The sequence below is a fragment of the Elephantulus edwardii genome, unplaced genomic scaffold (genome assembly GCF_000299155.1).
Source record: "Elephantulus edwardii isolate Elephantulus edwardi_28Jun2011 unplaced genomic scaffold, EleEdw1.0 scaffold00042, whole genome shotgun sequence".
Lineage (NCBI taxonomy): Eukaryota > Metazoa > Chordata > Mammalia > Macroscelidea > Macroscelididae > Elephantulus > Elephantulus edwardii.
The window spans coordinates 2197506-2219110 of record NW_006399792.1 but is presented as its reverse complement, the minus strand read 5'-3'; the positions used below and the strand labels follow the sequence as shown (position 1 = coordinate 2219110).

Here is a 21605-nt window from a genome sequence, read left to right as displayed (position 1 = left end):
ACTAAAAAAGGTTTAAGGAGCCCTTTAGGAGCCTAACACAGGAGACTGGATTATTATCAGGACTGTGGAGAGCACAATACATTGAAAGCAGCTAAGTTAGTCTCTGTTTTTGAGCAGGCCACCATTATTTCTGACTCTGCCAGTTAGAAGATGTGAGTTCTATGCAGTGTGCATGCTCTACTTGTTTTCTCATAGGAAGATTAAATTTTATGTAGGACAGTTTTTCTCATTCTGTTATCAGCTGGTTAATAATCTTTAAAAATTCTGGTCCATGCCAGTGTTGCTTGATTGTCCATGACTAACCAGCAATAAATGAGTTAAAACCCTGGTTTGGTTCCAGCTGAAAATTTAAACTAATTGTCTAATTTAGAATAAAAATATCTAAGATACCCTCAGGCCTGTTTTTAATTGTTTTTGGTCAAACATTCTTCTAAGTGATATAGCACTGGTCTGTCCGCTTGCTGTACAGAGGTAACTCATGGTTGCTGTGATGCTGAACACTGGGACACTGATGTGTCAACTGTGATTGTGGTTACCCATGGTGGACCGTGTTTGGTGGAGCTCCGCGATTAAAACAAGCTTGAAAGCAGGATTGGCATCCATTTCTGAAATAGCTTGCCTCCAGAAACCCTAAGAACCAGGAGAAAGAATGAAAGTTATACAAGTGTTCAGGTCTTTCGTTCATGGAGTCTCTGTGAGTCGCCTATGACTTGAGGGGACTTGACAACAACAACAAAGATACTGAAATAAAGATTTTTTTTTCAATTTTTCATTTGTATAAAGTTTTCTAAATCATATTTCTTTCAAGTCACAATTTTTTCAAAAATATTTTGTTTTATAACATTGATTAATGCAATTAATTATTCCTATTTCTACTCAGCCCCTTAATGTGTATTGTCTTCCCTGTTACCCAACTTCTCTATTAATTAATGCTGAAATAATTTCACCAAATTAAGCATTAAATAATAATGGATTTTTTTCTTAGAATTACCCATATAGGACTCTTTTTACCATTGTCTAGTGGTGTTTTGGGGAATTGCTTTAATAATGTTATTAAAAGTACTTAATTACTAACTATTGCATTATGTACATAATTAATTACTACTTAACTATTTATTGACTTTAAGTGTAGATAATAACGGAACAACAGAATAGAAGCATGCATGTTACTAGAACTGACAAACTTGCACGAATGCTACTTAAAGGACAAGGTTCATTTCAGTTCACCCTTGTATTACTGTTGTCTAAAACGAAGAGATTATTTCCAGATATCAGAGTATCACCCATCAATACATGTTGTGTTACAGTTTTAAGTTTATTTAAGAATACATTAGTTTATGTCTATTGTATATATATATATATGACAAATATAGAAATAGATTGTTTTTATAGTGGTTTGGTTGTTACAAAAATACATATAAAAGCTTCAGGGAATTCTAGTTGACATTGTAATGAAGCCGTAATCTTTAGTTTTCAGAAAGCTGCAGTTGCTTACAGACCCTTGACATTGTAATGAAGCCGTAATCTTTAGTTTTCAGAAAGCTGCAGTTGCTTACAGACCCTTGACATTGTAATGAAGCCGTAATCTTTAGTTTTCAGAAAGCTGCAGTTGCTTACAGACCCTTTGTGGAGTTGAATTTGAAGATTTCACATTCAACAGTATATTTATAAATGTGTTGCCCTAACTCATACTACTACCACCACCGTCATAGAGACCAGTTTGAATTGTCAAATTGTAATTTAATTAAAGTTGTATGTTGAGTGTATGTGTCTTTAAATACGTGGAGTAGAAAGTAAATGAATTAACTTTTATCACCCTAGAAATTAACTGGCATACTTACTAGTCTAATTAAAGGGATATTTCTGAACTATGAGCCTCTTTTTAAAAAATAAATTCCAAGTGAATGTATGAAAAAGTAAATTCTATCTAATAAGCATGTACCAAATATTGACTTCACATATTTTACTGATCTGTGATATAAGCTCAGTGTGAGCAAGTCACAAACTGTTTTCTTCATCTGTAAAACATCAACTAAACATGGCTTTTATCTAACTTAATGGTTTGTTCCACAAATAAAGTTGAAAAGAAATGAATTTTACTTTTTGTAATCTAAATATGCTAGACAAGTCATTTTGGGATTTGAAAAATAAATTTAGGGCCATATGTTGTTGTTTACACTAGAACATACTAGAAATATTTTGATCATAAATTGCCAGTGTGTTTTTTTTTTTTAATTAAATTCCTAATGTATTCTTGTTGTTGTTAGGTGCCGTCGAGTCGTAGACGACTCGTAGCGACCCTATGAATAAAAGATAGAATTTCCGGAGGCGAGCCATTTTGGAAGTGGATGCTGCTCCTGCTTCCAGACTTGTTTTAGTCGGGAAATTCCAGCAAACACTGTCCACCATGGCTACCCATTACCACGTTTGGCACATCTGTGTCCCAGTGTTCAGCATCACAGCAACCATGAGTTACCTCTTCAGCTTGATAGCTAATATATTAGCATTATGAAATTTAGGTAGAAAGAAATGTTAAGAAAACATAAGTTTAAGATTCAGCTCTTTTACTCTTTAAGTAAACCTGCTCAAATAATTTTAACCTATTGAAATTAATTCACTCATTTGGAAATGAAATACATATTTAATAAGAAACATTTTATGATGAGTAAATTGCTAACATATGCTTCTTTTATAAACTAAGTCAGCTATTAAATTTAAGATGATGGTAGTAGCATCAGTAGCTTTAAAGTATTTTTTAAATGACTGAACATCTCTTAATAAGCCTTAACATTTAAATTGGAACAGGCTGCCAATCTTAATGCCTGAATATATTATGTTCACTTTTTTTTTAAAATTATACATTTTCAATAGATGTACTACAAAAAAGATGGAGCATTGTATCTTCACCAGAAAGGGAGATCACGTTGGTGAACCTAAAAAAAGATGTGAAATGTGGCTTAGGTAAGTCACCAAAAGACTCTTTTTAAGATCCTTGAGAACTCACAAAGAAAAGATATAAACAGACTTCCGTATTGATAAAGCATTCCACTTCTGATTAATATACTGCTACCTACCTATAACCCAACTAATCTACCTGACCCATCAGGAAATGCCAGAATAAAGCCGAGAAGCCCTAATTTAACACTGACCAAATTTACGAGTTCTACCTCAATGGTGTCAATTGTTGTGTCACGTGCTCTTGAGTCAGAACCAACTCAAAAAATGTGACCATCTGGTAGGTTTTCAGAGGCAGTGAATTGCGTCAGAGAAAATTGTTCATCTTTCTCCTGTGCTGGATTCGAACCACCTACCTTTAGTTTGGCATCACAACCCCTTCTCACTAGGCCAACCAGCACTCTTAAACCAGCACCCCCAAAGGTAATAAAACCTTCTTCTATTTGCAATAAGAAGTCTTCACACTTCTGTGTTTTAAGTAGGCTATGATTAGTTACTGAAAGCACTGGTATATTGAAGATCTTGCTAAACTGTGCCTTTTTTCTTAATAGGATTTCAAATTATTGGTGGGGAGAAGATAGGAAGACTGGATCTAGGTGTATTTATCAGCTCGATTACTCCTGGAGGACCTGCTGATTTGCACGGATGCTTAAAGCCAGGTAGCGACCTTTTAAGAGTTTCCCAAATGCTTATTGACCAGCAAGAACTTGCATAGATGGCAAAAGTAGATCTTGGAGAAAACAGAAATACTGAGAGAGATGACACTTTCTATGGTTAGCATATGTTTACTGTTGAAAATACTGTATTCATCAGAATCACTGTCTCTTGTTACAGGGGACCGTTTGATATCTGTGAACAGTGTGAGTCTGGAAGGGGTCAGCCACCATGCTGCAACTGAAATTTTGCAAAATGCACCTGAAGATGTGACACTTGTTATCTCTCAGCCAAAAGAAAAAATGTCCAAAGGTAAAGTTTTTGTTAGTTTGCATTCTGCGAATGGTTCATAGTTGAGTGTAATACTTCACTTTTCATAAGAGACACAAAGTATTATCTCAATAAACTGGATTTAAGTTTCTTTTATCTTTTATGACAAATTAATAGAAGTAATTTTTGGTGTTTTATATGTTATCTTTTGGTATAACCTTTTTACTGGTCACTTCCCGGCTTTTCTGTTTTATTCTTCTTTAGTGACATGTATAAAAACCATTTTGCTGTGCAAAGTTGGTATCAGTGGAGTAAATTTTGAGCATTTTTGGTGTTTCCTTCCTTTTTAGGTCAATTCAGAAATAAAATTCTTTGTACAATTACCTATTAAGTCATACCTTGAAAGAGATTACAAAGAAAAATAAGTAACAATAAACAAGAAACTTCAAAACAAAACAAGACATGCCATTTGTCTCTAAAATAATCTCTGCCATTAGCAGGCTGTGGGAGGAAAGGACACTTGACAGAGATCACAAGATCTGAGGCTGAGCCTTCCTTGTGGTCCATTAGCTACATGGCTTAAGTCTTGAGTCACAATTTTTCGTTTTGAAGACCATTAGTTTTAAGAAGGAAACAGCCTTGCCCAGAGTTCTTATGAATGTTAAGTGACGGGGCAGTGTTTAAGGAAAAAGTACTCCCCACATGTGTGTTGGAATGATCTTGGACAACAAGGAGGGGCTGGAACAGCCCAGCATCCTGGACAACAGAGAGGGCTTTAGACTCAGGCAAACTAGAGACAGATTATACCTCTTCCACCACTTAAAACTTCATAGCTTGAGCAAGTTGCCTAAACAGTCTAAACCTCACGGTGCTCATATAATCAAATGGTAGCTATAAAAATGTTTATCTTATAGATGATGAGAATTAAGTGAGATTTTGTCCATAAAGAATTAACACCTAGCCTAGCCCATATTAAACAATACAAGTCTTAACTATATTAATAGTATTTTTTTAGATGGTGAGCTGATAAATATATGTAATTGACTTTCAGAGAGACTGAGAAATACATAAGTAACCCAAAAATTAGTAAATGTTAGCTGAAAAACATGTTTACATAATGAATTTTAGGACTAGCAGTAACAATAGGTTAAAGGACTAAAAAATATGTACAAATCTCATTTCATACGAAATGATTAGACATTGTAAAAATGTTTTAACCTTTGCACATTTCATATACCCAAGTGGGAAGTAGAATCCAGCATTAATTGGGTCCCTGCTGTGATTCCAGCCCTGGGTCTGGTGTTTTGTACCTGTTACCGTAATGTGTAAAATCTTCCCAGCAGGTCAGGAGAAATGGTGTATAAGCACATACATGTGTATCACTAATAGAGTTTCATTGATGAATTTTAACTCATAGTGCCTACTACTCCTGTTCATCTTGCCAATGGTATGAAAAACTATGTGAAGAAGCCATCCTACGTGCAAGATAATTCTATAACTTCTTTCGAGGATCGGCGCTGGCCACATGGTACCCTGAGACACACCTCGGACAATTCCTTTGGACTACCTGAGGGCCTGCGAGAAGGAAGCCTAAGTTCTCAAGATTCGAGAACGGAAAGTGCCAGCTTGTCCCAGAGCCAGGTCAATGGCTTCTTTGCCAGCCATGGAGGTGACCGAACCTGGAAGGAGTCACAGCATGGTAGTCCCTCTCCATCTGTAATATCCAAAGCTTGTGAAAAAAAGAGAATGTCCATTGACAGTCACCGAAGCAAAGCTAAAAAAACAGGCATTTCTGATGCTACAGACTACTCTGATCGTGGAGATTCTGACATGGATGAAGCTACTTATTCCAGCAGTCAGGATCAGCAAACAGCACAAAAGGCAAAGTGAATTTTACTCTTTATTTTTTAATTTAAACCAAACAACAAGAATGCTAAGAATTTATTATATAAGCTTATAATTTATTATAAGCTACTTACATGTTCTGGAAAAGAGGAGTAGTTTCTGTGGTCTGCCACTAACAGCTATTGCATTTGATGGCTAACTTTCAGAGTAGTTAGAAGCTATACCTACTAACTGAACTAGCTGTTGTCTGAAAGCTTGCTACCTGATTAGACAAGGGAGAGAAAATGATCAGACTATGCTTGTTTTCTTTTAAGTTGTTTTTCTCTTGACCAAACTTAAATATCTAAAAACCAAATTGTTCCTATTAGTTCTTAAAGTGGACAGTTGACTTTCCTAATGATAGCCTAAAATCCTCAGAAGTCTAAAGCATTAATAACATTGAAAATTTGCTAGAGATGTTTCTTAGGAAATTTTCTTATCATTGATAGAAATTTATATTCCCATTCACAGTTTGAGAAAGAAACCCTTTTTTTCTTGTTTACTAGAAACTCAATATTCCTGTCAAGAGGGTTTTGATCTTGGTATTGCAGTTTAGCTTCTGTTTATGTATATTATTTCAGCCACTTAGATGACACTTAAGTTGCAACTTCCTTTACATCAAATATGGAAAAAAATTAAGAAAGCTTTGAATTTTTAATCTTAACGAAAAATTAAAAAATATTTTAAATAAAATATTTCATTTAATATGTGATACATGTTTAATATGTATTACATACTAAATTATCAAATACATCTCAAATTTGAAAAGTACAAAAACTTTTCTATATGATAAGCTGCATAAAAAAACTCTTAAGCCAGTCTTACATTTGCATTGTATATGCTTATATTGGATTTGTAACATAAGCACAGTTTTCTTGAAGCCTGCTCGTCTTAGAGACCTCGAGGTGATAACTTTTTTGTGCCCTGGAGTCAATTCTAACTCACAGTGACTTTACAGGATCATAGAACTGTTTCGTAATGCTTCCTATGTAATCTTTACAGAAGCAGATCACTAGGCCTTTTCTGCTAGCTGCAGAACAGCTGGGAAATTCAAACCTCTCACCTTTGGGTGGCAGCCAAGCACTTTGACTAGTGTGCTAGCCCGGCTCCTCAAGGTGCTAGCTGCCACTTAATAAATAATGACTTTTAGGGAAAATAGAAACTCTTTACAAATTTGACGCTATAAAAAACATTGGGTAAGAATTATATAAAAGCCAGGTTTGAATTGGCTTCTCTCTTCCACAACTAGCTGTTGACTTAGAGCAAGACCTTCTTATTTCTAGGCTTCAGTTTCCTCAACCAATAAAAAAAAATTGGACTAAGTGATCTGTGATATTTCTTTTAACTACTACAAACTTTGAAAAAACTCTATTCTTCAACAAACCTTGAATGGTTGTTGTTGCTATTATTGGATTTTTTTATTTCCAAAAAAATATATTGGCCATCCAATAATAATTCATTTTGACTCTAACAGGAAACCCTTTTTTTTTCTTTGTTAAGGACTCTTCCTCCTCAATGAACACATCCAACAAAATGAATTTTAAAACTTTTTCTTCATCACCTCCTAAACCTGGAGATATCTTTGAGGTTGAACTGGCTAAAAATGATAACAGCTTGGGGATAAGTGTCACGGTACTGTTTGACAAGGTTTTCAAATGTTTCCTCTTCTCCACTTGCAGCAGCCTATTGTATGCTAATTTACTAATGGAATCATTTTACTTCAAAAGAGGCACTTGATAAGTATTTCTAAAATTTAAAAATGGAATTATGCCTTTAAACATTATTCACAATTGAGTATGTTATTCACTTTTTTCTTGTGATTAAAAAAAAATTTAGACATGTGTTATCTTCCCAATCTTCCAGAATTCATAGTTCCCTATTCTGATTATAAGACTAATGCAATTTAAAGTTAATATTTATGCTTCTTGTACACTTAACATCTTTTGCATGAGCATGGACTAATTAAACGAAACACCTTTCAACTATGTCCATCTTATTTATGTCTAGAGAGGCATATATATATATATATATATATATATATACCCATTTTGTCTTCATAATATATAATATAAACATGTTTGAAATATTAAAATTTGAAGTTCCCCACAAATATATAGTTTCAAGATTGATAAATTATAAGCATGGACTGTTTGATAAAATAACTTGAGAATTTTTTGAATGAAGAAACTAGACATTGTAATTTGGCACATTTGAAAGCTAGTGATGCATATAAAACCTATTTAGAAACAGGAGGAATATACATGAGTTCTACTAATCTTAGAAACCCCAGGGTTTGCCATCAAATGAATCTAACTCATGGTTCATGGTAACCCATGTCTGTGGAGTCAACTTGCTTCGTGAGGTCTACAAGACTGTGATCTTTTTGGAAGCAAATTGTCAGATTTTCTTTTGTTGTGCAGCTAGGTGGGTTTGAACCACCAACCTTTTAGCTGGTAGTCAGATGCTTAGCCACTTGTGCCTTGAAGCATTAACTTGTAATATGTTGAGATTTTTAAAAAAAAATATATATAACTTTCTAATACATTTTAAAATAGTGTAATTTTTTTCATGTTAGCCTAAATTTCTTTTGAATTTTACTGTCTGCCTTTGGTGAAAAGAAATGAACGTTCTATATCTGTGGTAGATAGACCCTCCACTCAGTAGCTCTCACCTCTACCATAAATCACCTCTTTCCCACAGTCTTTTAAAGTGGAAGAAAACTTTCTTCTGTGATTCATGGCATTTTCTTTCAGATCAGTAAATATGATCTGAAGTGTACCATTTCATACCTGTTTTGTTGTCATATCAGTTAATATTGCATGGGTTTGCTTTCTGCTTGCTTACAGTGCATGTGCTAGCTGTACACTTAACAAAGACAAGCATTTCCTCACGTAGTCCTCATCTGGCTTGTTGTGATTTCTTTTTTAATTGAATAAAATTTCTTTAAAAAAGAAACTTCTTTTACATTTGAAAAATTAGCCAAAAAAATTCTCAAATATTAGAATAATTGCATATGCTGATTTAATGCTGCTGCTTTGGCTGATGGCCTGAATGTCGCCTAGGTCTCAAATTTGAGAGAGGATAAGTGCCCGTTTTCACAATAAAATTTATTTTGTGTATCTTTTTCTGCTGTAGGGAGGTGTGAATACCAGTGTCAGACATGGCGGCATTTATGTGAAAGCTGTGATTCCCAAGGGAGCAGCAGAATCTGATGGTAGAATACACAAAGGTATGATGTTGATGTGTTATGTATCTGGGTATATCCATTTGAATTTATGTATATGGCTATTATTTGAATAGACAGAAATGAGGGAGTTAATCTAGATCCTCTGTTCACCATGTAGAATAACTTTATTACACCATTCCTCACCTTTGGATATGGTTAGGCTCCAAAGACCAGATCATTATGCAAAAATCAGCATTATGCAAAAATGGAGGATGACCACACCACATCACTAAATAGAGAATTGATACAATCAAACTGTATCGGTACACTTTTGCCAGATTATTGAGACTCGTGGACCAGCCATATTTTACTATTGTCAGAAACTCAAAATTTCACATAATGAGATGGTCAACAAGAAGATGTACTTTTTATGATCTTGATACTATTCAAAAACATCTAGCTTATTGTCAACATAAAAATAATAACTAAAGAATGCTTTTGTCTGAGAATGAAAGAGGAAAAAAAATGCCCTTGTAACATTAATGGCATCTATGTTTCTAAACAATACTAACAGACAACTTCGCTATAATCTCTATTGATTGTAGTTTACGATTTATATTTTCTTATAATTTAAACTGGCTTTCATAAGGGTATTTTCCTAAAACAAGCTATCAGTGGGAGAGTTTAAATACTGTAGTAAGTAAAGAATCTATGCTATTGTTAAATAGAATTTTCCTAAATCTCTACTCGAACAAATGACTATAAAATAAGGTCTGAGAGACTGTGTAGAATTTTTGTTCTTTTATAATTTATTCTTTATGGATTGTATTAGGTGATCGAGTCCTTGCTGTCAACGGAGTTAGTCTGGAAGGAGCAACCCATAAGCAAGCTGTAGAAACACTGAGAAATACAGGCCAGGTAATAGATCAATATAGCATTGCCTTGAAGGAATACTAATGTGTAAGTAATATAAATCTCTTTGAATCTCTAGATTTGTTACCAGGAAGAAAAACCAAATTCATGTAATATTGTGAATTATTCCCCCCTTCTAAATTGAGGAGAAAGAGGTCTTGCAAAGAAGTTGCCTTTTTTTGATTAGATGGGTTTGGGATTACTTTCCCCCCCATAAGCTTTTATTTATTCATTCTATCCTTTATCATTTTTAAGGTCTAAATGCCACATTTGTTTTAGAAACTTTGTTAAAATATTATGATTGTATAGAATGTTGTGGTTGTGTGCTGTCTAGTAGGAATTGACTCCTAGCTGACCCTCCAGTGGGATTTCAGAGGCATTAAACCTCACTGGAGTTGACTGCCCATTTTTCTCCTGCAGAGCTGCTGGTGGATTAAAGCTGCGTACCTTTGCGTTGGCAGCTCAATTTTTTATCACTGAGCCACCAGAACTCCCTTTTTATATTATTATTGTTGAACTTGTGTGCTGTTGAATCAGAACTGATCCATAGCTGATCCTCACCTTTTTTTTTGCCCCTCAGTTTTACCCTCAGTTTTCAGAGATGGTAAATCAAATGGGAGGACGATGGTGATTATTTTCCAGTATCCAAATTTTATATTATATGATCACATGAATTTGTAATAGACTTAGTTTTTTTCCTTTTTTAATTGGTGATTTTATTCAACATGTGATTTTTAAAATTTTAATCACTTATTTTTTGTCCCATTTGTTTCCTCCCTAAGATCTCCAGTAGCACAGTCGACCTATCAGGCTGCTTACTGAAAAATCAGTAGTTTGAAGCCACCAGCTGCTCTGTGGGAGAAAGATGAACCTCTCATGACGATTTATAGCCTCAGAAACAGTGGCAAATCATTATACGTTAGAACTAACTCAGTGGCAATGGGGGGGGGGCGGTTATTTACCTGTGTTGCAGGAGTGGCATCCACTTCCTAAAGAACATGCCTCCAGAAATTCTATGAACTTTGAAAAATGTCAATAGCTATAGAAAGGCTTCAGACCGTTTGGTCATAGAGTCGCAAGGAGTCATGCTCGACCCAAAGGCAATCAACAAAAGCATGTTTCAGGGTTGTTGTTTTTATGTGCCAAGTCACGTGCAACTCATAGCGACCCTATGTACAGCAACCCTAAACTCTGCTCTGTCCTGTGCCGATCACACTGTCTCTAACACTCCCACCTGATTACCCCAGTTACTGAATCAATCCTTCCTCCATCCTCCCAAGCGTGATGTCCCTCTCCAAGGACCGGTCCCTCCTTACAACATGTCCAAAGTATGTTAGACAAAGCATCAGAATCCTTGCCTCCAAGGAGCTGCCAGATTTAACCCTCTCCAGGATGAATCTGTTTGTTTTCCTAGCAGTCCATGGTACCCTCAATACTCTTCTCCAGCACCACAGCTCAAAGGCATCAATTCTCCTTCTATCCTCCCTAGTCATTGTCCAACTCTCTGATGCATAACAAGTGATTGCAAAGACCATGGCCTGTATCAGACACACCTTAGTCTCCAGAGAGACACCATTGCTCTTCAGTACTTTGGAGAGGTCCCTAACAGCAGACTTTCCCATTGCAATACGTCTTTTAATTTCCTGGCTGCTGGTGCCAAGAGTGTTGACTGTGTAGCCAAGCAAACTAAAGCTGTGAACAATGTAGATCTCTTCACCATCCAACCTGATGCTGCCAGTTGGACCAGTGGTGAGAATCTTTGTCTTCTTGACTTTGAGCCTCAATCCTTATTGGAGACTGCAGTCCTTGACCCTCTGTAGCAAGCGCCTCAGGTCCTTTTCAGTTTCAGCAAGCAGGGTCGTGTCATCTGCATAATGCAGATTGTTGCTAGATATTCCATCAATCTTGACCCCACATTTCTCCTCATAGAGCCCAGCCTCCTGGATGCCAGATATTTATTTTAAATCATCAACTACATACAGTTATAAAAATGTATCTATTTTCTTATAAAAAAATAATCAAAAATGAACCCCAATGCCATCAAATAATTTCTGTTTCATAGCAATCCTCCATCACTTCACCAAGGCTATAAATCTTTACTGGAAGAGATTTGTTGTTGTTGTTTTTATGTGCCGTCGAGTCACTTGCGACTCATAGCGACCCTATGTACAACAGCCTAATTCCACGATGCTGCTGGTGAATCCAAACTACCAACCTTTTTGTTAACTGGCCAAAAGATCACATTCTTTGCTACGAAGTCTCTCATTTTCTTATAATTCATCTTAACAAAGTACTGTTCCATTTCTTTCTAGGTGGTTCATCTTTTGTTAGAAAAGGGGCAATCTCCAGTATCCAAAGAGCACGTCCCTGTCACTCCACAATGTACTCTTCCAGATTCTGACACCCAAGGTCAAGTCCAAGAAAAAATTGTGAAAAAAACAACTCATGTCAAAGACTACAGCTTTGTCACTGAAGGTCAGACCCTGAGAAATTAATTATTTCATCTCACCTTTAAATTATTCAAGGTTTATTAAAAGTGTTAGTTTTACACATCAGATCAGGATTCATGTCCTATTCTCTTTAGTAATCCTTGTCAATTAGAAGTAATAATCTGAATCCATACTATGTTATTGTTGTTATGTACCATCAAGTAGACAGGCATATCGAATCTACCAGCTGCTTCAAGAGAAAAAGATGCCCAATTTATTGTCTCTGAAAACCACCTGAAGGGTCAGCTGGTTCTGTCTTGACGTAACTACAACAGATAGCCCTTCACTCTGGCAGTGTTTGTTTAGGAACTTTTGTCTGAAGTGCATATGTATTTATGATTGTTAGATCTTCTTGGAGAATTGACCTTTGTACCATTTTACGTCCAGAGGCTTAGTGGTAAGGAATTGTGTTCCCAGCCTAAAGTCATGTGGTGCAAAGCCCACAGCTGTACAAAGGCAGAAATATGGACAAGCACCTGTGCAATTTACTGCTTCTGAAAACCTGCTAGAGAGTTAGCCATGAGTTAGTGCCAACTCAGTGGTACATAACAATACACCAATCGTTATGTAATGTCCTTCTTTATCTCTTATAATAAATGTTACCTTAACGTCTGTTTATCTTATTAAAATACACCGACTCTTTAAAAAAAAATATTATTTGCTTGAAATGTTTCTTTTTTCTGCCTTTTCAATTTTAGCCTACTTGGTTCTTTGGCCTCAGCTGTATCTCTTGTAGATAGAATCTAGTTTTATCATGTGGCTTGGTTTTTGTGTTGTGTTGCTTTTTTTAAAAAAAAAATCCATTTTTCCACACTCTTCCTTTGATTGGAACGATTTATATTCCTGGTAGTCTACCATTTTATTATTTTGTTTTTGTGTATTTTATCCTTCATTTCCTTCAATACTACCAATATTTGCATTTTGTTGATTTTTTTTAATAGTGAATGATAAGATTTTCTTCTTTCATTTTGTGTATATTCCTAGGCTTTTTTCTTCTTGTGGTTACCATTAACAAATATTGCATTTAATATCTCATATTTGAGAGGGACATCATCCTTGGGAAGGTAGAGGGACAGAGCATGAGAGGAAGACCCTGGATGAGATGGACTGACTCAGTGACAGGGATAATAGTAATAGGTGGGTCAGAGACAATAAAGTTGGCTTAAACTAAAGCAGGGTTGAGAGCTGTACAGAATCATGAAGAGTCACAAGTCTCTCAACGGCACATAACAACAATAACAACTTAAATTTATGCTGCCTTTAGTAATATACAATGAAGCTAATCCTAAACAGCTATTCCCTCTTCTCTTTTGCGTTGTTATCACCTATTGTTGTTGTTTACCTTGAAGAACTGACTCAAAGCTGACCCTCCAGTGGGTTTTCAGAGGCAGTAAGTTGCATAGGAGATTGCCCATCCTTCTCTCCTGGAGCAGCTTGTAGACTTGAACTGTGTGCCTTTGGGTTGACAGCACAACTCCTTACTCACTACGTTGCCAGCCGTTACATCCTTTATATATAAAACAATCTATATAATTAATATAGGCTTTTTACTATTTTTTTGTGTGCAGTTGTCATCATAAATCATAAAAAATAAAACAATTAAAATTTGCAACTGAATCACCTTAAAAAAGACGCTTGTCCATGAAATAACCTTTAATAACCCCCTCCCCAACCCCGACCTTTACAACCTTGAGAGTTACTGTCCATTGTGCTTTCCTTGCCACCTGCCAGAATTCTTTAGAATTTCTTTAAAGACAGTTCTAGAGAGCTCTCTGGTGGTGTAGTGGGAAAGAAGCTGTGTGGCAAACCCAGTGGGTAAGGAATTGCACTGCATGTCTCAAAGCTGATCTCTTAAGTTTATTCGCTATTTTCTGGAGTTCTGAGTTACCAGTTCTCCTACATTTGCCTGGCATCTTCTGTGTCTGTTCTCTGTGGACAGTACCAGATAACTGCCGAAACTGCCATCTTGCCTTTCTCCTGTGTAGACTTTTAAAAAAATACAATAAAAACATAATTTCATTTTCAAAACCCTGCTTTCAGATCTTTTTTATTTTCATGCAGCATAGTTACGTTTTCATAATTTAATGGTGTTGCTATTACTGTGTGCCATTGAGTAGGTTCTGATTCAGTTTAATGATCAAAACTCACTGGCATCAGAAATGTGAAATAGGGCTTGCATATAAAGGTCCATAGCAATAAATGTACAGATACTGTGAAACAGTGGTGAGGGGTGTTTTGGGGTTTTTCTAAAGTTTCATATAAAAGTGTGTATGCCCATAATTATGTTTCATGTTAAAATAGTTAATATTTTTTTATATCTACTTCTTTTCCTCCAGAAAATACATTTGAGGTGAAATTATTTAAAAATAGCTCAGGCCTGGGATTCAGTTTTTCACGAGAAGATAATCTTTTATCCGAGCAAATTAATACCAGCATAGTAAGAGTTAAAAAGCTCTTTCCTGGACAACCAGCAGCAGAGAGTGGAAAAATTGTTGTAGGTGATGTGATCTTGAAGGTGAATGGCGCCTCCTTGAAAGGACTGTCTCAGCAGGTGAGCACCTCCCGTATGGAGAATAGAGTTCTTAATGATAACATGAGTTTGTCTTTGAGGACAATTTTGTAATTATGATTTGACTCTTTTTTTAATTTTCATCCATGATCCCTCCCCCAGGAAGTCATATCCGCTCTCCGGGGAACATCTCCAGAAGTATCCTTGCTTCTCTGCAGACCTCCGCTTGGCGTGCTACCTGAAATTGATACTACTCCTCTGGTAAGACCTAGGAGGTGCCATTTATATTTTTGTGGAATATTCTTTTAGAGATTAGTAATTCAGTTGATAGTGATTTAATCATTGATTATTCGCTCCTAAGCATTATCCTTAGGCATGTCTTTAACTCAGAGGGTTCTTTAGCCTCTCTGAATGCTGTGTACATTTGTAATAGAAAATAACTAGATTCACTTTTTGTTTTCTCCCTTCTAATTCCAGAATTTTAGGATTTCAGGAATTTCTCTTCTAAGCATAAATAATCAAAGGTCTAAAGCAGTGTTTTTTTAAAAAAATTTAACGAAAACAACAAAATTTTTGCTATAATAATACAGCGAGCTAGTGTGGTTATTAGAGTCTGACCTCCACTAAGTCCAGCAGGGTGAAGAATCCCATTGAAACCGTCAACAGCACAAACCCCATTATAGCACCAGCATGCCTCCACCTTCTTCTGTCCTGCACCTTCTTCTGTCAGTTCTAACACCATGTATCCCTCCCATGGCTTTCACTACTTGATTTCTATTATTGTGTGGTGTGCTGTCGAGTCAGAACTGGCCTATAATTGGCCCTCCAGCAGGTTTCCAGAGGCAAGTACATAGTACAGGAGATTACCCATCCTTCTCCCACGGAGTGGCTGGTGGCCTCAAACCATGTGCCTTTGGGATTACAACACAGCTTTTACCACCAATTTGTTGCAACAGCCACACAGAACTCACAAACAATACTCACAATGATGGGGCTTTGTTAGGAAAGTAATAGATAAGAAGCGCTCAGAATAAACTCTTCAGGAGTGCAGTTTCTACTCAGGTGGGTTCATAGACAGAGCTTCCTGTCTTCCAGAGGTTCAGCCTCGTGGCTCTAGGCTATGTGTGTCACAAAGCTCTTCTAGTTCTGTTAGTCTTGCAAACACACGCACACAGTGTCTACATCATGGTGCTAGCCTTTGGCTCTGTTACTGGCAGAGTCTCAAGCTGGTCTCTGATTTGCTGCCACCCCTGCTGCTGCTGGAGCCCTTCCTGCTTCTCAGTGTCACTCCATCTCCCACAGGAATCTCTGGCCTAGCACTGCCGCCTCTGCTGCTTCTGTCTTGATGGTACTGCAATTCTGTTTTCTGCCTCTGGTGTTGATCACTTTGAGCCTAATGAGTTGGGGAAATTGAACAAATGCATGTTGCATTTGCATGTTCCCACCCTAAAGTATCTGTTTAGTTTATTTGTATAATGTTATTATCAAGCTATCCAGTCTCCTTCATGGGAAAACAGACACCTTAAATCAGCCATGTGGTGAAAGTTGAAGCCAGACGCTATAAAGCAAGCCCTTGAATAAATCACTGCAGCACACATTTCAACTATTTTTCATTGAACTAAACTGGAAAAAAGTAATCATCATTTTGAGACAGTATAGATAAAAATGAGGATTATTTAACACCTCTTTTTAGCACTAAAAATCAGAGAGGACAAGGTATATTTGTTTGGCAAAGAATAGAAAAAGAATAAAATATTTATAAATTGCAACCTGATAGAAACTCATATACACAGATGAGTAATAACTGTAATAGAAGAAAGACTTCCTTTGTACTTGGCTAGTTAAGACTGTGTGTTTCACTACTACTGAGTGATGACTCCTGGATATAAACAGGAGCCCTTAAATAAATATTACTTCTAAGTTTTCATCCTTCCTGTAAATGGGGGGGAAAACCCAGCATCAGCATGAGAAGGCTGAGGCTGACATCCACCAGATTCATAAAGGGGGACTGTGCCCATCAATAACATCTACAGTAACAAAAAATACCCACAGGTTTGGGCATGCCCCACTCACCCCAGCCTCCTCTACTTCTCCTAATCACTGACTCTGATGTTTGTTGCAAATTGACTCACAGACTTCACTCATGATTCAGGACTTTATTAAGGGAATAGGTAGTGGGCTGGTAAAGGATATCACACAGTGAAAGTCTGTGTTTAATGAACAGCAGTCCCAACACTGATTAACAGCAAGACATAATTCCTCAATCAGTTCAACCAGCTTCTAAGTCAACAAGTCAAAGTCCAGTTTTAATCTAGCAGCATAAATGCAAGAAGCCTCAGCAAACTTTTTTTTTTTGGTCGTCAGCAAACTTTGTCTCGGAGCACTCACGGATCAGTTCTTCATTCAATCATCCCACAATCTTAACCTTTAACTGTGGTGCTACCTCCAGGGCTACACCAGATTACACCTCCTCAGAATCTCTACAGTCAGGTTGGCTCTTTGTTTTATGTTGGTCTCACAGCTGTTGGTGATGTTGAAGGCACTGATCAGTGGATGAACCATGTGTGTCTGCAGTTAAGGCAGATGGAGACCATGCTCCCAGAGGAGTCTAATGGTAGAAAACCATTATCAAAAGTCTTAGCACCATATATTAGTCTTTAAACTAATACCCTTGCTCTTTAACACTTTGGAGAGGTCCTTGATAAAAGATTTTCCCAGTACAACAAATCTTTTTCTTTTTTTTTTTTTTTTTTTTACTACTGTCACAATGAGTATTGTTTGTGGATCCAGGTGAAATAATATCATTGACAACTTCAGTCTTTTTTCCCCGGAAATTAAAAGACGTATTGTGATGGTAAAGTCTGCTGTTAGAGACCTCTCTAAAGTACTCAAGAGCAACGGTGTGTCTCTAGAGACTAAGGTGCATCTGGTACAGGCCATGGTCTTTGCAGTCACTTGTTATACGTCAGAGAGCTGGACAATGACCAGGGAGGACAGAAGGAGAATTGATGCTTTTGAGCTTTGGTGTGGAGAAGAGTGTTGAGGGTGCCATGGACTGCTAAGAAAATAAACAGATTCATTCTGGAGAGGGTTAAAACAGGCTGCTCCTTGGAGGCAAGGATTCTGAGACTTCGTCTGACATACTTTGGTTATGTTGTAAGGAGAGACCAGTCCTTGGAGAGAGACATCATGCTTGGGAGGGTGGAGGGCAGGCACAGGAGGGGAAGGCCCTCTGGGAGATGGATTAATTCGGTGACTGGGGCAATTGGGATGAGTATGTCGGAGACAGATTGGCACAGGACAGAGCAGAGTTTAGAGCTGTTGTACATAGGATTGCTATGAGTCGCAAGCGACTCGACGGCACATAACCACAACAACATCATAATGTTGCCTATTGGTTCTGCAGTTAAGGAGAGGAGCAAATAGGGGGGGAGGGGTTTGTGCAGGGAGAAGGGTGCAACGATGAATGAATGGAATCCCAAAATCTCTGTAGATGTTCATTGAAATGAAAAATAAACAACCTAAATTTAAAAAAAAATATGTAATCTATATTAAAGGGTATAGTCTTTGATTTTCTGCAGCAAGTGTTTCAAATACTCTTCACTTTCAGCAAGGTATGTTTTTATCATAGGTTTCTATTAATAGTGAAAACAGAAAATTTCTACATCCAATAGACGGAAAATTATAAAATAAATTATCAGTATATCCATAGGGAGAATTGTTATACAACTATTAGCTATTATTTTTAGAGGACGTTTAAAAACCTCAGAAAAATGCTCATGTTGGAACTTGAAATTTTAAAGCAGGATACCAAATACAGTAGTATAACCCCAATTCTAATGTAAAGATTCAAGTTTTAAACTATTAAATGTTATCATTTTAATATACGTAACTTTATTATACTGTATATTTGTATGCAGTGTTTTAATTCTATAAAGAGCATTGTTTAATTATCAGCAAATTGAAAAGTGCCATTGTTCAACATCTTACTTTTAATTGTTTCTAAAATGAAATGTGTCACTTATGTTTTTACATATCTCCATTATAGACCACACTACACTCCCCAGCACAAATTCTTCCAAACAACAGTAAAGATCTTCCTCAGCCGTCTTGTGTGGAACAAGCTACCAGCTCAGATGAAAATGAAGTGTCTGGCAAAAGCAAGAAGCAGTGCAAATCCCCATCCAGAAGAAACAGTTACAGTGACAGCAGCGGGAGTGGAGAAGATGACTTACAGAAAGTTGCAAGAAAAGTGTCAAATACGAGCTGGGGTTTAGCTCTGCGTCAGACTCTATGCAACATGGTATCACAAGCACAAGGCCAATATGAAGTGCCCGAGAGTCACAAAGATTCCATGTGTGCCATGTTTTACTGTCCTCAGGAAATACCTAAGAAACCAGAACTTGAACACAGGTATTGTCAATAGTACTTGATACGACCGATTGGTGTTAGTAACAGTAGCAACTGCATAGATTTCTTTGTTGTTGTTAAGTGCCATCGTAGGTGACCCATAGTGACTCTATGAACGAAAGTCCTCGACCCTTGCACAACGTTCATCCTTTCTCCAGGTTCATAGGTTTCAGGAGGCAAGCTATTACGGAAGTGGATGCCACTCCTGCTTCCAAGCTTGTTTTAACCAGGGAGCCCCACCAAACGCTGTTCACCATGGGTAACCATTATCGGCATTTGACACATCGGTGTCACAGCGTTCAGCTTCACAGCAACTGCAGGTTGCCCCTGTACGGCAAGTGGACACAACAGGGCTATACGACCTATAAGAATGTTTGACCAAAAACAATTAAGAACTGACCCGAGGGCTGCGGATTAGAGTCATCCACCTTGGCTTGGTAGCATCACTTTCGATCCACTGGGCCAGCTGGTCTCTCTCTATGTTATTAAGTGCCATCAATTCGTAGGCGACTCATAGCGACACTATGAACGACAGTCCTCGACCCTTGCATGACTTTCATCCTTTCTCCAGGTTCCTGGATTCCTTTAAGAATGGAATTTGTCTATCTGTAAACTTCAAAATTGTTAGGCCGATGATGATGACCTTGTTCGATGTCTGCCTGCATTGGCAGGTTTAATTAGCAAACCAGTAAGTTCTCTAAGCATTCAGCCTGACTTTGTTTACTAGTAATTGGCAAGGTTATATTTCAACTTAAGCAGAAAGAAAAGAAACTTGTCTAAGTTGTGATGAGTAGAAAAGTAGATATGGAAATACAAAGAGAAACTGAGATTGGGAATGTGCGAAAAGCAAGAGACAAAAGAGTACAGAAGATGGTGAAAGGAGAAATATTGGAGGAGTACAAGGAGAAATACTGTGTCCCTATTTCAAAATTGATATTCATGCATTTAAAAAAAATTTTATATTGGTTTACATACAAAGTTCATATACATGGTTTTCACACCGGCCCTTTCCCTTTTCTTTACCAATCCCTCCCTCCACCCATCGAATTGTTTGACCCTATATTTAAGCCACCCCTCCCCCCCTTGGATCCTCATATACCCTCTACAATAATGGTCCTATACAGTATTTGTCCTTATGGGACTGAGATAGTTCACTCAGCATAATGCTCTCCAATCCCTCCCATATTAGGTAGTAATTTGCTAAATCATTGCTCCTGCATGCTGCATAGTATTCCATTATGTGAATGTAGCACAACTTCTCAATCCATTCGATTGTGGCTGGACAGTTGGTTGGGCTGTTTCCATGTTCTTGTAATGGTGAGTTAATGGTGAGTAACACTTCTATGAATACTGGTATACAGGTCTCTGTGCCTCAGTTGATTTACGTGTTGGAATATACCTAGGTCCAATCCAGTTCATGGTATTTGATGGGTTTTTTTTGTTTTCTTTTTCTTCTTCTATCTTTAGAAATAACCACATAAGTAAGCCTTTCTTTTTTTCTTCATTTTCTTATTAGTTTGAAGCACACTTTTGGCAACATTATCCTCAGCTTTGAATTAACAAGGAATCACAATCAAAAGTTTTACATATAACCTGTCTTATTGGTTCATACAACCTAAAAAGCATCTTCAAAATAGAACCTGGACAGATAATAAATTGGAAGTGTTAGCATGCAACGCCTGGAAAATGAGCTCATGGTTCAGAATCAGAAAGTGACTAGAATCTAATAAAAAGAAAACTTCATTGCTTTTTGAAACATTTTCAGATGCTTAACATTTGTTTATGGCACATAGCTTATTGATATTGAAATGCATGTGAAAATACTCTTTCTTCTTCACATCTGTAGAAAGCCTCCTTCCCCTCTGCCACCGGAATTGACTTCTGGACAGAGCTGTCAAAACCAGCCTGAATCAGGCCCCTCTAATTCCCTGGATAAATATGTACATGACACTTCTGAATCTACCAAGCAAGGAGATTTTACATCCTTGAAAATGGATTTAGAAGACCAAATGGAAGACTTTGAACTGGTGAGTTGTTTTCTCAGTATTGAAATAATTTTATATTTACTCAACTAAAATACAGATATACATAATTTCTTTTTAGTTGGGAAAATATCTTCTTTTCAAGTAGCTTCATCTATCTATGGTCAACTGATTTTTGACAAGGAAATGAAATCAGTGAAGTGGGGATACGACAGCCTTTTTAACAAATGGTGTTGGCAAAATTGGAAAAATATCTGCAAAAGACTCAAGCAAGACCTCACTCCATACACAAAAACCAACTCAAGGTGGATCATGGACCTAGGACTAAAACCAAGGACTATAAACTTCATTACAGAAAAGCTAGGAACAACACT

General features: G+C 37.0%; 1 protein-coding gene across 1 annotated transcript in view; it reads left to right on the top strand.

Annotated features, from left to right (window-relative positions):
• The window catches only part of PTPN13 (protein tyrosine phosphatase, non-receptor type 13 (APO-1/CD95 (Fas)-associated phosphatase)), a 209859-nt gene that overhangs the window by 132332 nt on the left and 55922 nt on the right, over positions 1-21605 (top strand). Inside the window, exons 20-31 of the mRNA XM_006885322.1 lie at positions 2872-2961; positions 3507-3614; positions 3790-3921; positions 5297-5760; positions 7264-7395; positions 8899-8992; positions 9762-9847; positions 12154-12316; positions 14667-14881; positions 15002-15100; positions 18888-19252; positions 21096-21276. Coding sequence (XP_006885384.1) covers positions 2872-2961; positions 3507-3614; positions 3790-3921; positions 5297-5760; positions 7264-7395; positions 8899-8992; positions 9762-9847; positions 12154-12316; positions 14667-14881; positions 15002-15100; positions 18888-19252; positions 21096-21276 — 2129 coding nt within the window. The remainder of the gene's footprint in view (positions 1-2871; positions 2962-3506; positions 3615-3789; positions 3922-5296; positions 5761-7263; positions 7396-8898; positions 8993-9761; positions 9848-12153; positions 12317-14666; positions 14882-15001; positions 15101-18887; positions 19253-21095; positions 21277-21605) is intronic.